The following is a 12500-nucleotide window of genomic DNA, read 5'->3' as shown; positions in this document are numbered from 1 at the left end:
GCTGGATGCCTCTCTGTAAATCATATGAGCTCTACAGTTTTCTGGGAGGAGCAGGGGACAGTTTGGTTTTCTAGGGGTCAGCTCTCTTATTGGTTTGAGTGAGGATTACAGTCGCTGATCCACTGGGAGTATCTGCTAGAGTTCAGTGGTGTCCGTTGTTCCAGAGTTACTCACATTGCCTGATATCTACTTTTTTTATTCATTCACAGGATGAGGGAGTCACTGGCTCAGCCAGTATCTATTGCCCATCCCTAATTGGCCAGAAGGCAGTTAAGAGTCAACCCCCATTGCTGTGGGTCTGGAGTCACATATAGGCCAACCTGGATAAGGGTGGCAGTTTCCTTCCCTAAAGGGCCTCAGTGAACCAGATGGGGTTTCCTGACAATCAACAATGGATTCATGGCCATCATTAGACTCTTATTCCAGATTTGTATTGAATTCAAAATCCGCCATCTCCTGTGTTGCAGGATTCAAGCCCAGGTCCCCAGAACATCACCTGGGTCTCTGGATTAACATTCCTGATGAGGGGCTTATGCCCGAAACGTCGATTCTCTTGCTCCTCGGATGCTGCCTGACCTGCTGTGTTTTTCCAGCACCACACTCTCGACTCTGGAGTAACAGCCCAGTGATAATACCACAAGGCTAATACTTATAGATATTTTCCTAATACACCTGTTCAGAGATGTTTTTACATACCTCTGGAGCTGGTGGTACTTGAACCCCGGCCTCCTGGCTCAGAGGAAATGGCATTACCAGTGTGCCATAAGAGCTCGATCTGACCTATAACCTGGAGGCTGTATCAAGATCTCAGCATAAAACAGACTGTGAGATATCAGCAAGCGCATTTTGCAGTGAATGGTTCTCCCCCCCTTCAAAGGTTAGACCTGAGCAGCTCTTGGGTAGGACAAGGTTAATGACAAATTGAATATGGAAAGTGAAGAACTTTAAGTACATTTAAGTCATAATTGGACAGGCATATGGACGTACGTGGAATAGTGTAGGTGGGATGGGCTTCAGATTAGTATGACAGGTCGGCACAACATCGAGGGCCGAAGGGCCTGTACTGCACTGTAATGTTCTATGTTCTATAATGTTCTATGAAATATAACCGTTCCAGATCTTTTTTAAAATATAGAACATTGAATGTTACAGCGCAATACAGGCCCTTCAGCCCTCGATGTTGCACTGACCTGTGGAACCAATCTGAAGCCCATCTAACCTACACTATCCCATTCTCATCCTTATGCTATCCAGTGATCGTTTAAATGCCCTTAAAGTTGGCGAGTCTACTACTGTTGCAGGCAGGCTGTTCCACACCCCTACTACTCTCTGAGTAAAGAACCTACCTCTGTCCTATATTGATCACCCCTCAATTTAAAGCTGTGTCCCCTTGTATTTGCCTTCACCATCCTAGGAAGAAGGCTCTCCCTGTCCACCCTATCTAACCCTCTGATTATCTTAAATGCCTCAATTAAGTCACCTCTCAACCTTCTCTCTAACGAAAACAGCCTCAAGTACCCTCAGCCTTTCCTTGTAAGACATTCCCTCCATACCAGGCAACATCCTAGGAAACCTCCTCTGCACCCTTTCCAAAGCTTCCACATCCTTCTTATAATGCAGTGACCAGAACTGTACACAATACTCCAAGTGCGGCCGTACCAGAGTTTTGTACAGCTGCAGCATAACCTCCTGGTTCCAGAACTCAATCCCTTTACCAATAAAAGCTAAAACACTGTATGCCTTCTTAACAACCCTATCAATCTGGGTGGCAGCTTTCAGGGATCTGTGTATCTGGACACGAGATCTCTCTGCTCACCTACACTACCAAGAATCTTACCATTAGCCCAGTACTCTGCATTCCTGTTACTCCTTCCAAAGTGAATCACCTCACACTTTTCCGCATTAAACTCCATTTGCCACCTCTCAGCCCAGATCTGCAGCTTATCTACGTCCCTCTGTAACCTGCAACATCCTTCAGCACTACCTACAACTCCCCCGACCTTAGTGTCATCTGCAAATTTACTAACCCATCCTTCTACACCCTCATCCAGGTCATTTATAAAAATGACAAACAGTAGTGTACCCAAAACAGATCCCTGCGGTGAACATTTCCCATCAACCACCACCCTCTGTCTTCTTACAGCTAGCCAACTTCTGATCCAACCATTAAATCACCCTCAATCCCATGCCTCTGTATTTTGTGTAATCTCCTACCATGGGGAACCTTATCGAACGCCATACTGAAATCCATATACACCACATTAACCGCTTTACTCTCACCCACCTGTTTGTTCACCTTCTCAAAGAATTCAATAAGGTTTGTGAGGAATGACCTACCCTTCACAAGGCCATGTTGACTATCCCTAATCAACCTATTCCCTTCTAGATGATTATAAATCCTCTCTCTTATAACCTTTTCCAACACTTTACCCACAACCGAAGTAAGGCTCACAGCTCTATAATTACCAGGATTGTCTCTACTTCCCTTCTTGAACAAGGGAACAACATTTGCTATCCTCCAGTCTTCTGACACTATTCCTGTAGGCAGTGATGATGTAAAGATCAAAGCCAAAGGCTCTGCAATCTCCTCCCTGGCTTCCCAGAGAATCCTAGGATAAATCCCATCCGGCCCCAGGGACTTATCTATTTTCACACTTTCCAGAATTGCCAACACCTCCTCCTTGTGAACCCCAATCCCATCCAGTCCAGTAGCTTGTATCTCAGTATTCTCCTCCACAACATTGTCTTTTTCGAGTGTGAATACTGATGAAAAGTATTCATTTTGCACTTCCCCTACCTCCTTTTCCCACAACTATCCTTGACTGGTCCTAACCTTATTCTAATCATTCTTTTTTCCTGATATCCCTATAGAAAACCTTCCGGTTTTCCTTGATCCTATCCACCAACGACTTCTCATGTCCTCTTCTGGCTCTTCTTAGCTCTCTCTTTAGGGCTTTCCTGACTAACTTGTAACTCTCAAGCGTCCTAACTGAGCCTTCACATCTCATCCTAACATAAGCCGCCTTCTTCCTCTTGACAAGAGATTCAACTTCCTTAGTAAACTACAGGTCCCTCGCTCAAGAACTTCCTCCCTGTCTGACAGGTACATACTTATCAAGGACACCCAGTAGCTGTTCCTTGAATAAGCTCCACATTTCTATTGTGCCCATCCCCTGCAGTTTCCTTCTCCATCCTATGCATCCTAAATCTTGCCTAATCGCATTGTAATTTCCTTTCCCCCAGCTGTAACTCTTGCCCAGTGGTATACACCTATCCCTTTCTATCACTAAAGTAAACATAACAGAATTGTGATTGCTATCACCAAAGTGGTCACCTACTTCCAAGTCTAACACCTGGCCGGGCTTATTACCCAGTACCAAATCTAATGTGGCCTCGCCCCTTGTTGGCCGGTCTACATACTATGTCAGGAAACCCGCCCGCACACATTGGACAAAAACTGACCCATTTAAAGTTCTTGAACTATAGTATTTCCAGTCAACATTTGGAAAGTTAAAGGCCTCCATAACATCTTCATATTGCTTTCAGTAATAGCAGAAAAAAAACTCAAAAAGTGCCAAACTGTCCCGTATCGATTATCTCTTCACGTTTCGTTTCTTTGGAAGTCAGCCTTCAATTGGCAAACATGTCTGAGGAATTAAAACCGATTTATCTATGAATCTAATCAGTAACACCATCAACATTTCTGGAACTGATTCACAACAGAGTCCACATGTCATTGACAAGGTGCTGCTGATGAGTCAAAGACATTCTGGATCAGTTTAGATTAGATTACTTACAGTGTGGAAACAGGCCCTTCGGCCCAACAAGTCCACACCGACCCGCCGAAGAGCAACCCACCCCCCTACATTTACCCCTTCACCTAACACTACGGGCAATTTAGCATGGCCAATTCACCTAACCTGCACATCTTTGGACTGTGGGAGGAAACCGGAGCACCCAGAGGAAACCCACGCAGACACGGGGAGAACGTGCAAACTCCACACAGACAGTCGCCTGAGGCGGGAATTGAACCCGGGTCTCTGGCGCTGTGAGGCAGCAGTGCTAACCACACGATTAGGGTAAGGTACAGATAGTATCTAACCAACCAATGGTTGCAAAGCTCAGAACTTGTCCAATATTAAGTGTGATTCTGTGTTTGGTCGGTATTTGGCAAATAATACTGGGCATTCTACAATTTAAACTTATCAGCTGAGAGTGCAATGTGACATTCCCCTACATGCAGGAAGCAGTATGTATGAACATATAGGAGCCTATTCCTTGTAAACAGAAAGGACATTTACACACATTGTATCTGTTACAAAATAGATGACAGCTATTCTCTGCTTCATTCCTCAGAACAATGTCTGCAGTAATCAGAGTCAATCACATTTAACAAAGCCTTGCAGTTATCTGTCAGTCAGTATCTAATTAATGTCTTCTCCATGATAAATGGCAGAAGGAATAGAGGGAATGTGAGGATGGGGGGGATGGGGGGGTTCAGAATTTGCCACCTGAGTTTGAGGTGGAGGCAGAGAGCCCAAATGTTTTCAAAGAATCCCTGGATCTGCCCCTTAGGTACGATAAGCAGCAGGACCCTGGGCTGTGAGCAGGAAGATGGGATTAGAAAGGGCAGCTGGGTGTCTTAGTGTCAGCATGGACAAGATGGGCCAAATGGGCCTTCTATGCTGTATCATTTCAATGATTTCAATGTCTCTTCCAATCAGAGGCAAGCAACCAAGATTCTCTCCTTATACCGTAAAAAAAATTATGTTCTTCATGTTGTGAATGTTGTGAAATGTACCAGTTGAAAAGCTTCTTTCAGATGCTCCCAAAAGGATTATTTGTCACCTTGCCTTCTTACCTCATCTCACCGAGGCCTGGAAACTGAGCTTCTTCCCATCTCTGATAGTGCTCAGTGTCAACCGCTGCCAACAGTAAGACAGATGTATCAGGAATACTTTAATAAACATTTAGGTGGAAGATTTGTTCACCTGCATTTTTGTCTTGCTCTTTCAGTGCTGTTCCAGTTGACACTGGTGTCCCTCCTGCTCCTGATGTTCCTCCTGTTTCTGGTATCCCTCCTGCTCCTGGTGTTCCTGCTGCTCCTGGTGTCCCTCCTGCTCCTGGTGTTCCTGCTGCTCCTGGTGTCCCTCCTGCTCCTGGTATTCCTGCTGCTCCTGGTGTCCCTCCTGCTCCTGGTGTTCCTGCTGCTCCTGGTGTCCCTCCTGCTCCTGGTATTCCTCCTGTTGCTGACGTTGCTACAAATCCCACATTGACAGTTTCAGCTGAGATACTGAGCTTGGTACTTGGATCTCGCTTGGGTTTCGGAGGTGGCTGTTTGCGAGCACAGGTGTGACTTTCATCATCGCTACCTCCAACAGAGTGAAGGGACTGAGACCTGACAGAAAAGCCACTGGCACAGGGATGTGGCAGGCGATCCTGAGGAGCAGGCAGTGTCATGAATCCCAAACGAAAGTGTTTTCCCATGCAGGTACCTTCACTTCCTTTCCCAACCTCGGCGCCTAATCTGGAAGGAAAGCAACAAGAGATGGTTAGAAGAATGACGAGGAATCTTCACTCCGTTTCTTCACTCCTTTACTTTGGAAAGGAATGTTTTGACTTCCCTGTCAGGTGAAGAATGGTTTTGTCAGTTACTAATTTCCAAGGTCAGGGAATGGTGTCAATCATATCACAAGATGAGAATGCCAGAACAGGAATCAGTAAGGTTTACTTATCCCACCCAACACATTGTATTGCCTACCTTGATATTCAGTAGAACCTCAGACTAATTTTATCATCTTTGGTAAATCAGAGCAGGAGTAAGCCATTCAGCCCCTCAGCCTGATCCACCATTCAATGAGGTCATTGCAGATCTGTGGCCTAACTCCATATGCCTGCCTATGGCCCATATCACTGATACCTTTGTTTAACAAAACCAACTATCGCAGATTTAATATGAACAAAAGATCCAGCATCCAGTACCATTTGTGAAAGGAGTTCCAAACCTCTCCCAACCTTTGTGTATAGAAATCTCCTGACATCTCTCCTGAACGGTTTGACCCTAATCCTCAGACAATGCCCTAGTTCTACAATCCCCAACCAGTGGAAATAGTTTATCTTTATCTACCCTGTCTTTTCCTGTTAATATTTTGAAGTGTGGGATTCTGGGTAATCCAAGATGGAGGATGGGAAACATTTCTGGCTGTAACAGCTGCTCCTTTTTGAGGTATTTTAGGTGCTGGAGGTGATTTCCTCGAATCCCAGGAGCAGCAATTCCTGGTTTATACACTGTTACATTGTTTTGAAACTCTGGAGAAAAAAGTCAAAACAACAGCAGTTTTAAAAGGGAGAAGGACCGACAATAGACAGCACATGGTGAGGACAGTGCAGGAGAGAGAGAGAGAGAGAGAGAGAGAGAACCTGCACAGTACCTGCACAGTTAATGTCTTTGCTGTTTGATTCTTGTATCGCTGGACATTGGAGTGCCTCTGGGAAAATTAACAAGCAGTGAAATTCATAACTGATCTTGGGGGAACCGGTTTGGGTGAAGTTCACAGCGCAGAAACCAATAAGTTAATCGTTGTTTTAAGTGTGTCCAACAGAAAGGCTGCAGTAGTAAGTAGAGTAGGTTCTTTCTTGATTATGTTTTTGGAGATATTTCTCTTGATTAAACTTAAAATATAATCCATAATTAGTAATTTAACCTGGGGCAGTGTTTTGTAGAAGAATAAGGCGTTGTTATTTTCTGGGTCTGTAGAATGTGAAGGTGCAAAAATGGCCTTTAATATGTACTTCTTGTCAGATGTGGGAGTTTAGAGAGAGTTCAAGGGTTACTGTGGATTATATCTGCCATAAATGCTGTTGATTGCGAATCTTATCAGATCGAGTGGATCGGTTGGAGAGACAGTTAGAAGCGATGAGGAATTTGCAACAGCAACAGTATGTGATGGATGGCAATTATAGGAAGGGGGGACGTCTCAGATACGGTCACATAGATGGGTTAACTCCAGGAAAGGTAAGAGAGGTAGGCAGCTGGTGCAGAAGTCTTTTGTAGCTATACCCATTTCAAACAGGTATGCTGTTTTGTAAAATGTAGGGGGTGACAGATTCTTAGGGGAACGTAGCATGAACAGCCAAGTTTCTGGTATTGAGACTGGCTCTAATGCAACGAGGGGTACGTCGGCTTCCAAGAGCTCAATTGTGTTCGGGGATTCTGTAGTCCGAGGTACAGACAGACGTTTCTGTGGCCAGCAAAGAAAAATCAGAATGCTGTGTTGTTTCCCTGGTGCCAGGATCAAGGATGTCTCAGAGAGGGTGCAGAATGTTCTCACGGGGGAGAGGGGCCAGCAGGAGGTCATTGTCCACATTGGAACCAACGACATTGGAAGGGAAAAGGTTGAGATTCTGAAGGGAAATTACAGAGAGTTAGGCAGAAATTTAAAAAGGAGGTCCTCAAGGGTAGTAATATCTGGATTACTCCCAGTGCTACGAGCTAGTGAGGGCAGGAATAGGAGGATAGAGCAGATGAATGCATGGCTGCTGGTGTATGGGAGCTGGTGTATGGGAGAAGGATTCACATTTTTGGATCATTGGAATCTCTTTTGGGGTAGAAGTGACCTGTACAAGAAGTACGGATTGTACCTAAATTGGAAGGGGACTAATATACTGGCAGGGAAATTTGCTAGAACTGCTTGGGAGAATTTAAACGAGGAAGGTGGGGGGAGGGAGGGGTGGTGGGACCCAGGGAGATAGTGAGGAAAGAGATCAATCTGAGACGGGTACAGCTGAGAACAGAAGTGAGTCAAACAGTCAGGGCAGGCAGGGACAAGGTAGGACTGATAAATTAAACTGCATTTATTTCAATGCAAGGGGCCTAACAGGGAAGGCAGATGAACTCAGGGCATGGTTAGGAACATGGGACTGGGATATCATAGTGATTACAGAAACATGGCTCAGGGATGGACAGGACTGGCAGCTTAATGTTCCAGGATACAAATGCTACAGGAAGGATAGAAAGGGAGGCAAGAGAGGAGGGGGAGTGGCATTTTGATAAGGGATAGCATTACAGCTGTGCTAAGGGAGGATATTCCCGAAAATACATCCAGGGAAGTTATTTGGGTGGAACTGAGAAATAAGAAAGGGATGATCACCTTATTGGGATTGTATTATAGACCCCCCCAATAGTCAGAGGGAAATTGAGAAACAAACTTGGAAGGAGATCTCAGCTATCTGTAAGAATAATAGGGTGGTTATGGTAGGGGATTTTAACTTTCCAAACATAGACTGGGACTGCCATAGTGTTAAAGGTTTAGATGAAGAGGAATTTGTTCAGTGTGTACAAGACAATTTTCTGATTCAGTATGTGGATGTACCTACTGGAGAAGGTGCAAAACGTGACTTGGAAAATAAGGCAGGGCAGGTGACTGAGGTGTCAGTGGGGGAGCACTTTGGGGCCAGTGACCATAAATATTTCATTTTAAAATCGTGATGAAAAAGGATAGACCAGATCTAAAAGTTGAAGTTATAAATTGGAGAAAGGCCAATTTTGATGGTATTAGGCAAGAACTTTCAAAAGCTGTTTGGAGGCAGATGTTCGCAGGTAAAGGGACAGCTGGAAAATGGGAAGCCTTCAGAAATGAGATAATGAGAATCCAGAGAAAGTATATTCCTATCAGGGTGAAAGGAAAGGCTGGTAGGTATAGGGAATGCTAGATGACTAAAGAAATTGAGGGTTTGCTTAAGAAAAAGAAGGAAGCATATGTCAGGTATAGACAGGATAGATCGAGTGGATCCTTAGAAGAGTATAAAGGCAGTAGGAGTATACTTAAGAGGGAAATCAGGAGGGCAAAATGGGGACATGAGATAGCTTTGGCAAATAGAGTTAAGGAGAATCCAAAGGGTTTTTACAAATATATTAAGGACAAAAGGATAACTAGGGAGAGAGTAGGGCCCCTCAAAGATCAGCAAGGTGGCCTTTGTGTGGAGTCACAGAAAATGGGGGAGATACTAAATGAATATTTTGCAGCAGATTTACTGTGGAAAAGGACATGGAAGATATAGACTGTATGGAAATAGATGGTGACATCTTGCAAAATGTCCAGATTACAGAGAAGGAAGTGCTGGATGTCTTGAAATGGTTAAAGGTGGCTAAATCCCCAGGACCTGATCAGGTGTACCCGAGAACTCTGTGGGAAGCTGAGAGAAGTGATTGCTGGGCCTCTTGCTGAGATATTTGTAACATCGATAGTCACAGGTGAGGTGCCAGAAGACTGGAGGTTGGCAAATGTGGTGCCACTGTTTAAGAAGGGCGGTAAAGACAATCCAGGGAACTATAGACTGGTGAGCCTGACCTCAGTGGTGGGCAAGTTGTTGGAGGGAATCCTGAGGGACAGGATGTACATGTATTTGGAAAGGCAAGGACTAATTAGAGATAGTCAACATGGCTTTGTGCGTGGGAAATCATGTCTCACAAACTTGATTGAGTTTTTTGAAGAAATAACAAAGAGGATTGATGAGGGCAGAGCAGTAGATGTGATCTATCCGGACTTCAGTAAGGCGTTCGACAAGGTTCCCCATGGGACACTGATTAGCAAGGTAAGAGCTCATGGAATAAAGGGAGAACTAGCCATTTGGATACAGAACTGGCTCAAAGGTAGAAGACAGAGGATGGTGGTAGAGGGTTGTTTTCCAGACTGGAAGCCTGAGTCCTCTACTTTTTGTCATTTACATAAATGATTTGATGCGAGCATAAGAGGTACAGTTAGTAAGTTTGCAGATGACTCAAGAATTGGAGGTGTAGCAGACAGCGAAGAGGGTTACCTCAGATTACAACAGGATCTTGACCACTTGGGCCAATGGGCTGAGAAGTGACAGATCGAGTTCAATTCAGATAAATGCGAGGTGCTGCATTTTGGGAAAGCAAATCTTAGCAGGACTTATACACTTAATGGTAAGGTCCTAAGGAGTGTTGCTGAACAAAGAGACCTTGGAGTGCAGGTTCATAGCTCCTTGAAAGTGGAGTCGCAGGTAGTTAGGATAGTGAAGAAGGCGTTTGGTATGCTTTCCTTTATTGGTCAGAGCATTGAGTACAGGAGTTGGGAGGTCATGTTGCGGCTGTACAGGACATTGGTTAGGCCACTGTTGGAATATTGCGTGCAATTCTGGTCTCCTTCCTATCGGAAAGATGTTATGAAATTTGAAAGGGTTCAGAAAAGATTTACAAGGATGTTACCAGGATTGGAGGATTTGAGCTATAGGGAGAGGCTGAACAGGCTGGGGCTGTTTTCCCTGGAGCATCGGAGGCTGAGGGGTGACCTTACTAAATCATGAGGGACATGGATTGGATAAATAGACAAAGTCTTTTCCCTGGGGTCGGGGAGTCCAGAACTAGAGGGCATAGGGTTCGGGTGAGAGGGGAACGATATAAAAGGGACCTAAGGGGCAACTTTTTTACGCAGAGCGTGGTACGTGTATGGAATGAGCTGCCAGAGGATGTGGTGGAGGCTGGTACAATTGCAACATTTAAGAGGCATTTGGATGGGAATATGAATAGGAAGGGTTTGGAGGGATATGGGCCGGGTTTTGGGGAACTGCCGCGTAACCCCAGCAAGTTTATACTCCAGTCCTCTAGTTGCCCCATTCTCAGAACCAATTAACAAATAAAAGCAAAATACTGCAGATGCTGGAAATCTGAAACAAATGCAGGAAATGCTGGGGAAACTCAGCAAGTCTAGCAGCATCTGTGGAGAGAGAAACAGCGTAAACATTTCCAGTCCAGTATGACTCTTTGTCAGAATTAAATTAACAAATGCAGCTTTGTAACAATTCTTGACATGCTGTTTAAGAGAGAATTACAGTTATTACCAAAAACTGCTCTTGTGTTTCGCACTTTGTCTGCTCCTGCAACTTCACAGAACATTACATATTGAAATGTGTGAATGTCTGACAGGCCAGGAACCCATTCCCTGCAATGTTTGTTGGCATGCCAGCATTGAACAACAGTGTGTCATAACACACCACAAATAGCATTTAATGATCAAGGAAATTATTCAAGTCTTGTACCATTAGTTTTCACCAAGTCTGATGCAGGCAGGTTACTGAGTCAGGTACCATAACCTGCTCCCAATGGACAATGTTAACAGGAATGGTCCATGGATTAATGCAGTGATCCAAATGAGAAAAAAAATGAGGACACTGAATCTCGACAGGAGATTTATCAAACCCACCCCAACAATTATGGATTAGAATATACAACATAGAACAGTGCAATGAGTCCAGGCCCTTCGGCCCTCGATGTTGTGCCGACCTTTTATTCTACTCTAAGATCAGACTAACCTACATACCCTTCACTTTACTATCATCTATACACCTATCCAAATGTCCCTAATGTCTCCAACTTTACTACCACTGCTGGCAGTGCATTCCACACACCCACCACTCTCTGTGTAAAGAACCTACCTCTGACATCTCCCCGAAATCTTCCTTCAATCACTTTAAAATTCTGCCCCCACCCCGTGATAACCATTTCCACCCTGGGAGAAAGGTCTCTGACTATTCACTCTATCATATACACTTCCATCAAGTCACCTCTCATCCTTCTTTATTCCAATGAAGAAATCCCTAACTTCCTCATAAGACATGCCCTCCAGTCCAGGCAGCATCTTGGCAAATCTTCTCTGCGCCCTCTCTAAAGCTTCCACATCCTCCTATAATGAAGCGACAGAACTGAACACAATATTCCAAGTGGGGTCTAGCCAGGGTTTTATAGAGCTGCAGTATAGCCTTGCGGCTCTTAAACTCAATCCCCCGCTAATGAAAACCAACACATTATACGCCTTCTTAACAACCCTATCAACCTGGGTGGCAACTCTCACGGACCTTCAGCAGGAACCCCTCAGAGAGTGGTCCTTGCCCACTGCCCCTTAGCAGCAGCTGCCCCAGGCTTTACTGTGTCCCTCAGCATGTAATCCTGGACCTTGGAAGGTGCCAGTCTGGAACACTGATTCAGGGTCAGCTCTTTGCTCTGGAAGACCAGCAGGTTTCAGGCAGAACAAAGAGCATCTTTCACTGAGTTGATGGCCCTCCAGGAGCAGTTGAGGTTTGTCTCGGTGTGTGTCCTGGGAACAGTCCGTAGAGCACAGACTCCCGCATCATGGAGCTGCTCAGGATGGACCTCAACACAACCCACTGCATCTTCCTCCAGACCCCCTTTACAAAGGCACATTCCAGCAGGAGATATGTGACAGTCTATATCCCCTCCCCACAGAACCACTCTGAGAACAGCGTGCAGTGGCACAGACTGACCCGAGTGTATTGGAAGGATCTCACCACCAGCCCAGCGATGTCCTGGAGCTTGTTGGAACATTCTGGCAATGAGGCTTTCTGCCAAATGGCTTTGACAGTCTGCTCAGAGAACAACCCGACAGGATTCTCCCTCTCCTTTTCCCCACAGGGCCTCGAGGACGCTACTTGCTGACCACTTCCTGATGGACGAATGGGCA

At 45.1% G+C, this 12500-nt stretch overlaps 1 protein-coding gene across 3 annotated transcripts in view; it reads right to left on the bottom strand.

Annotated features, from left to right (window-relative positions):
* nyap2a (neuronal tyrosine-phosphorylated phosphoinositide-3-kinase adaptor 2a) overlaps positions 1 to 12500 on the bottom strand; it is a 343027-nt gene that overhangs the window by 187458 nt on the left and 143069 nt on the right. For all 3 annotated transcript variants that reach the window (XM_087993277.1, XM_087993278.1, XM_087993276.1), the window contains one exon: positions 4992 to 5527. In XM_087993277.1, the coding sequence (XP_087849403.1) occupies positions 4992 to 5527 (536 nt within the window). The remainder of the gene's footprint in view (positions 1 to 4991; positions 5528 to 12500) is intronic.

The sequence above is a fragment of the Chiloscyllium plagiosum genome, unplaced genomic scaffold (assembly GCF_037043375.1).
Source record: "Chiloscyllium plagiosum isolate Xiang-an unplaced genomic scaffold, Cpla_swu_hap1 HiC_scaffold_13, whole genome shotgun sequence".
NCBI lineage: Eukaryota > Metazoa > Chordata > Chondrichthyes > Orectolobiformes > Hemiscylliidae > Chiloscyllium > Chiloscyllium plagiosum.
Note: the sequence above shows the minus strand (reverse complement) of the source record. Positions and strands in the feature narration are given on the sequence as shown.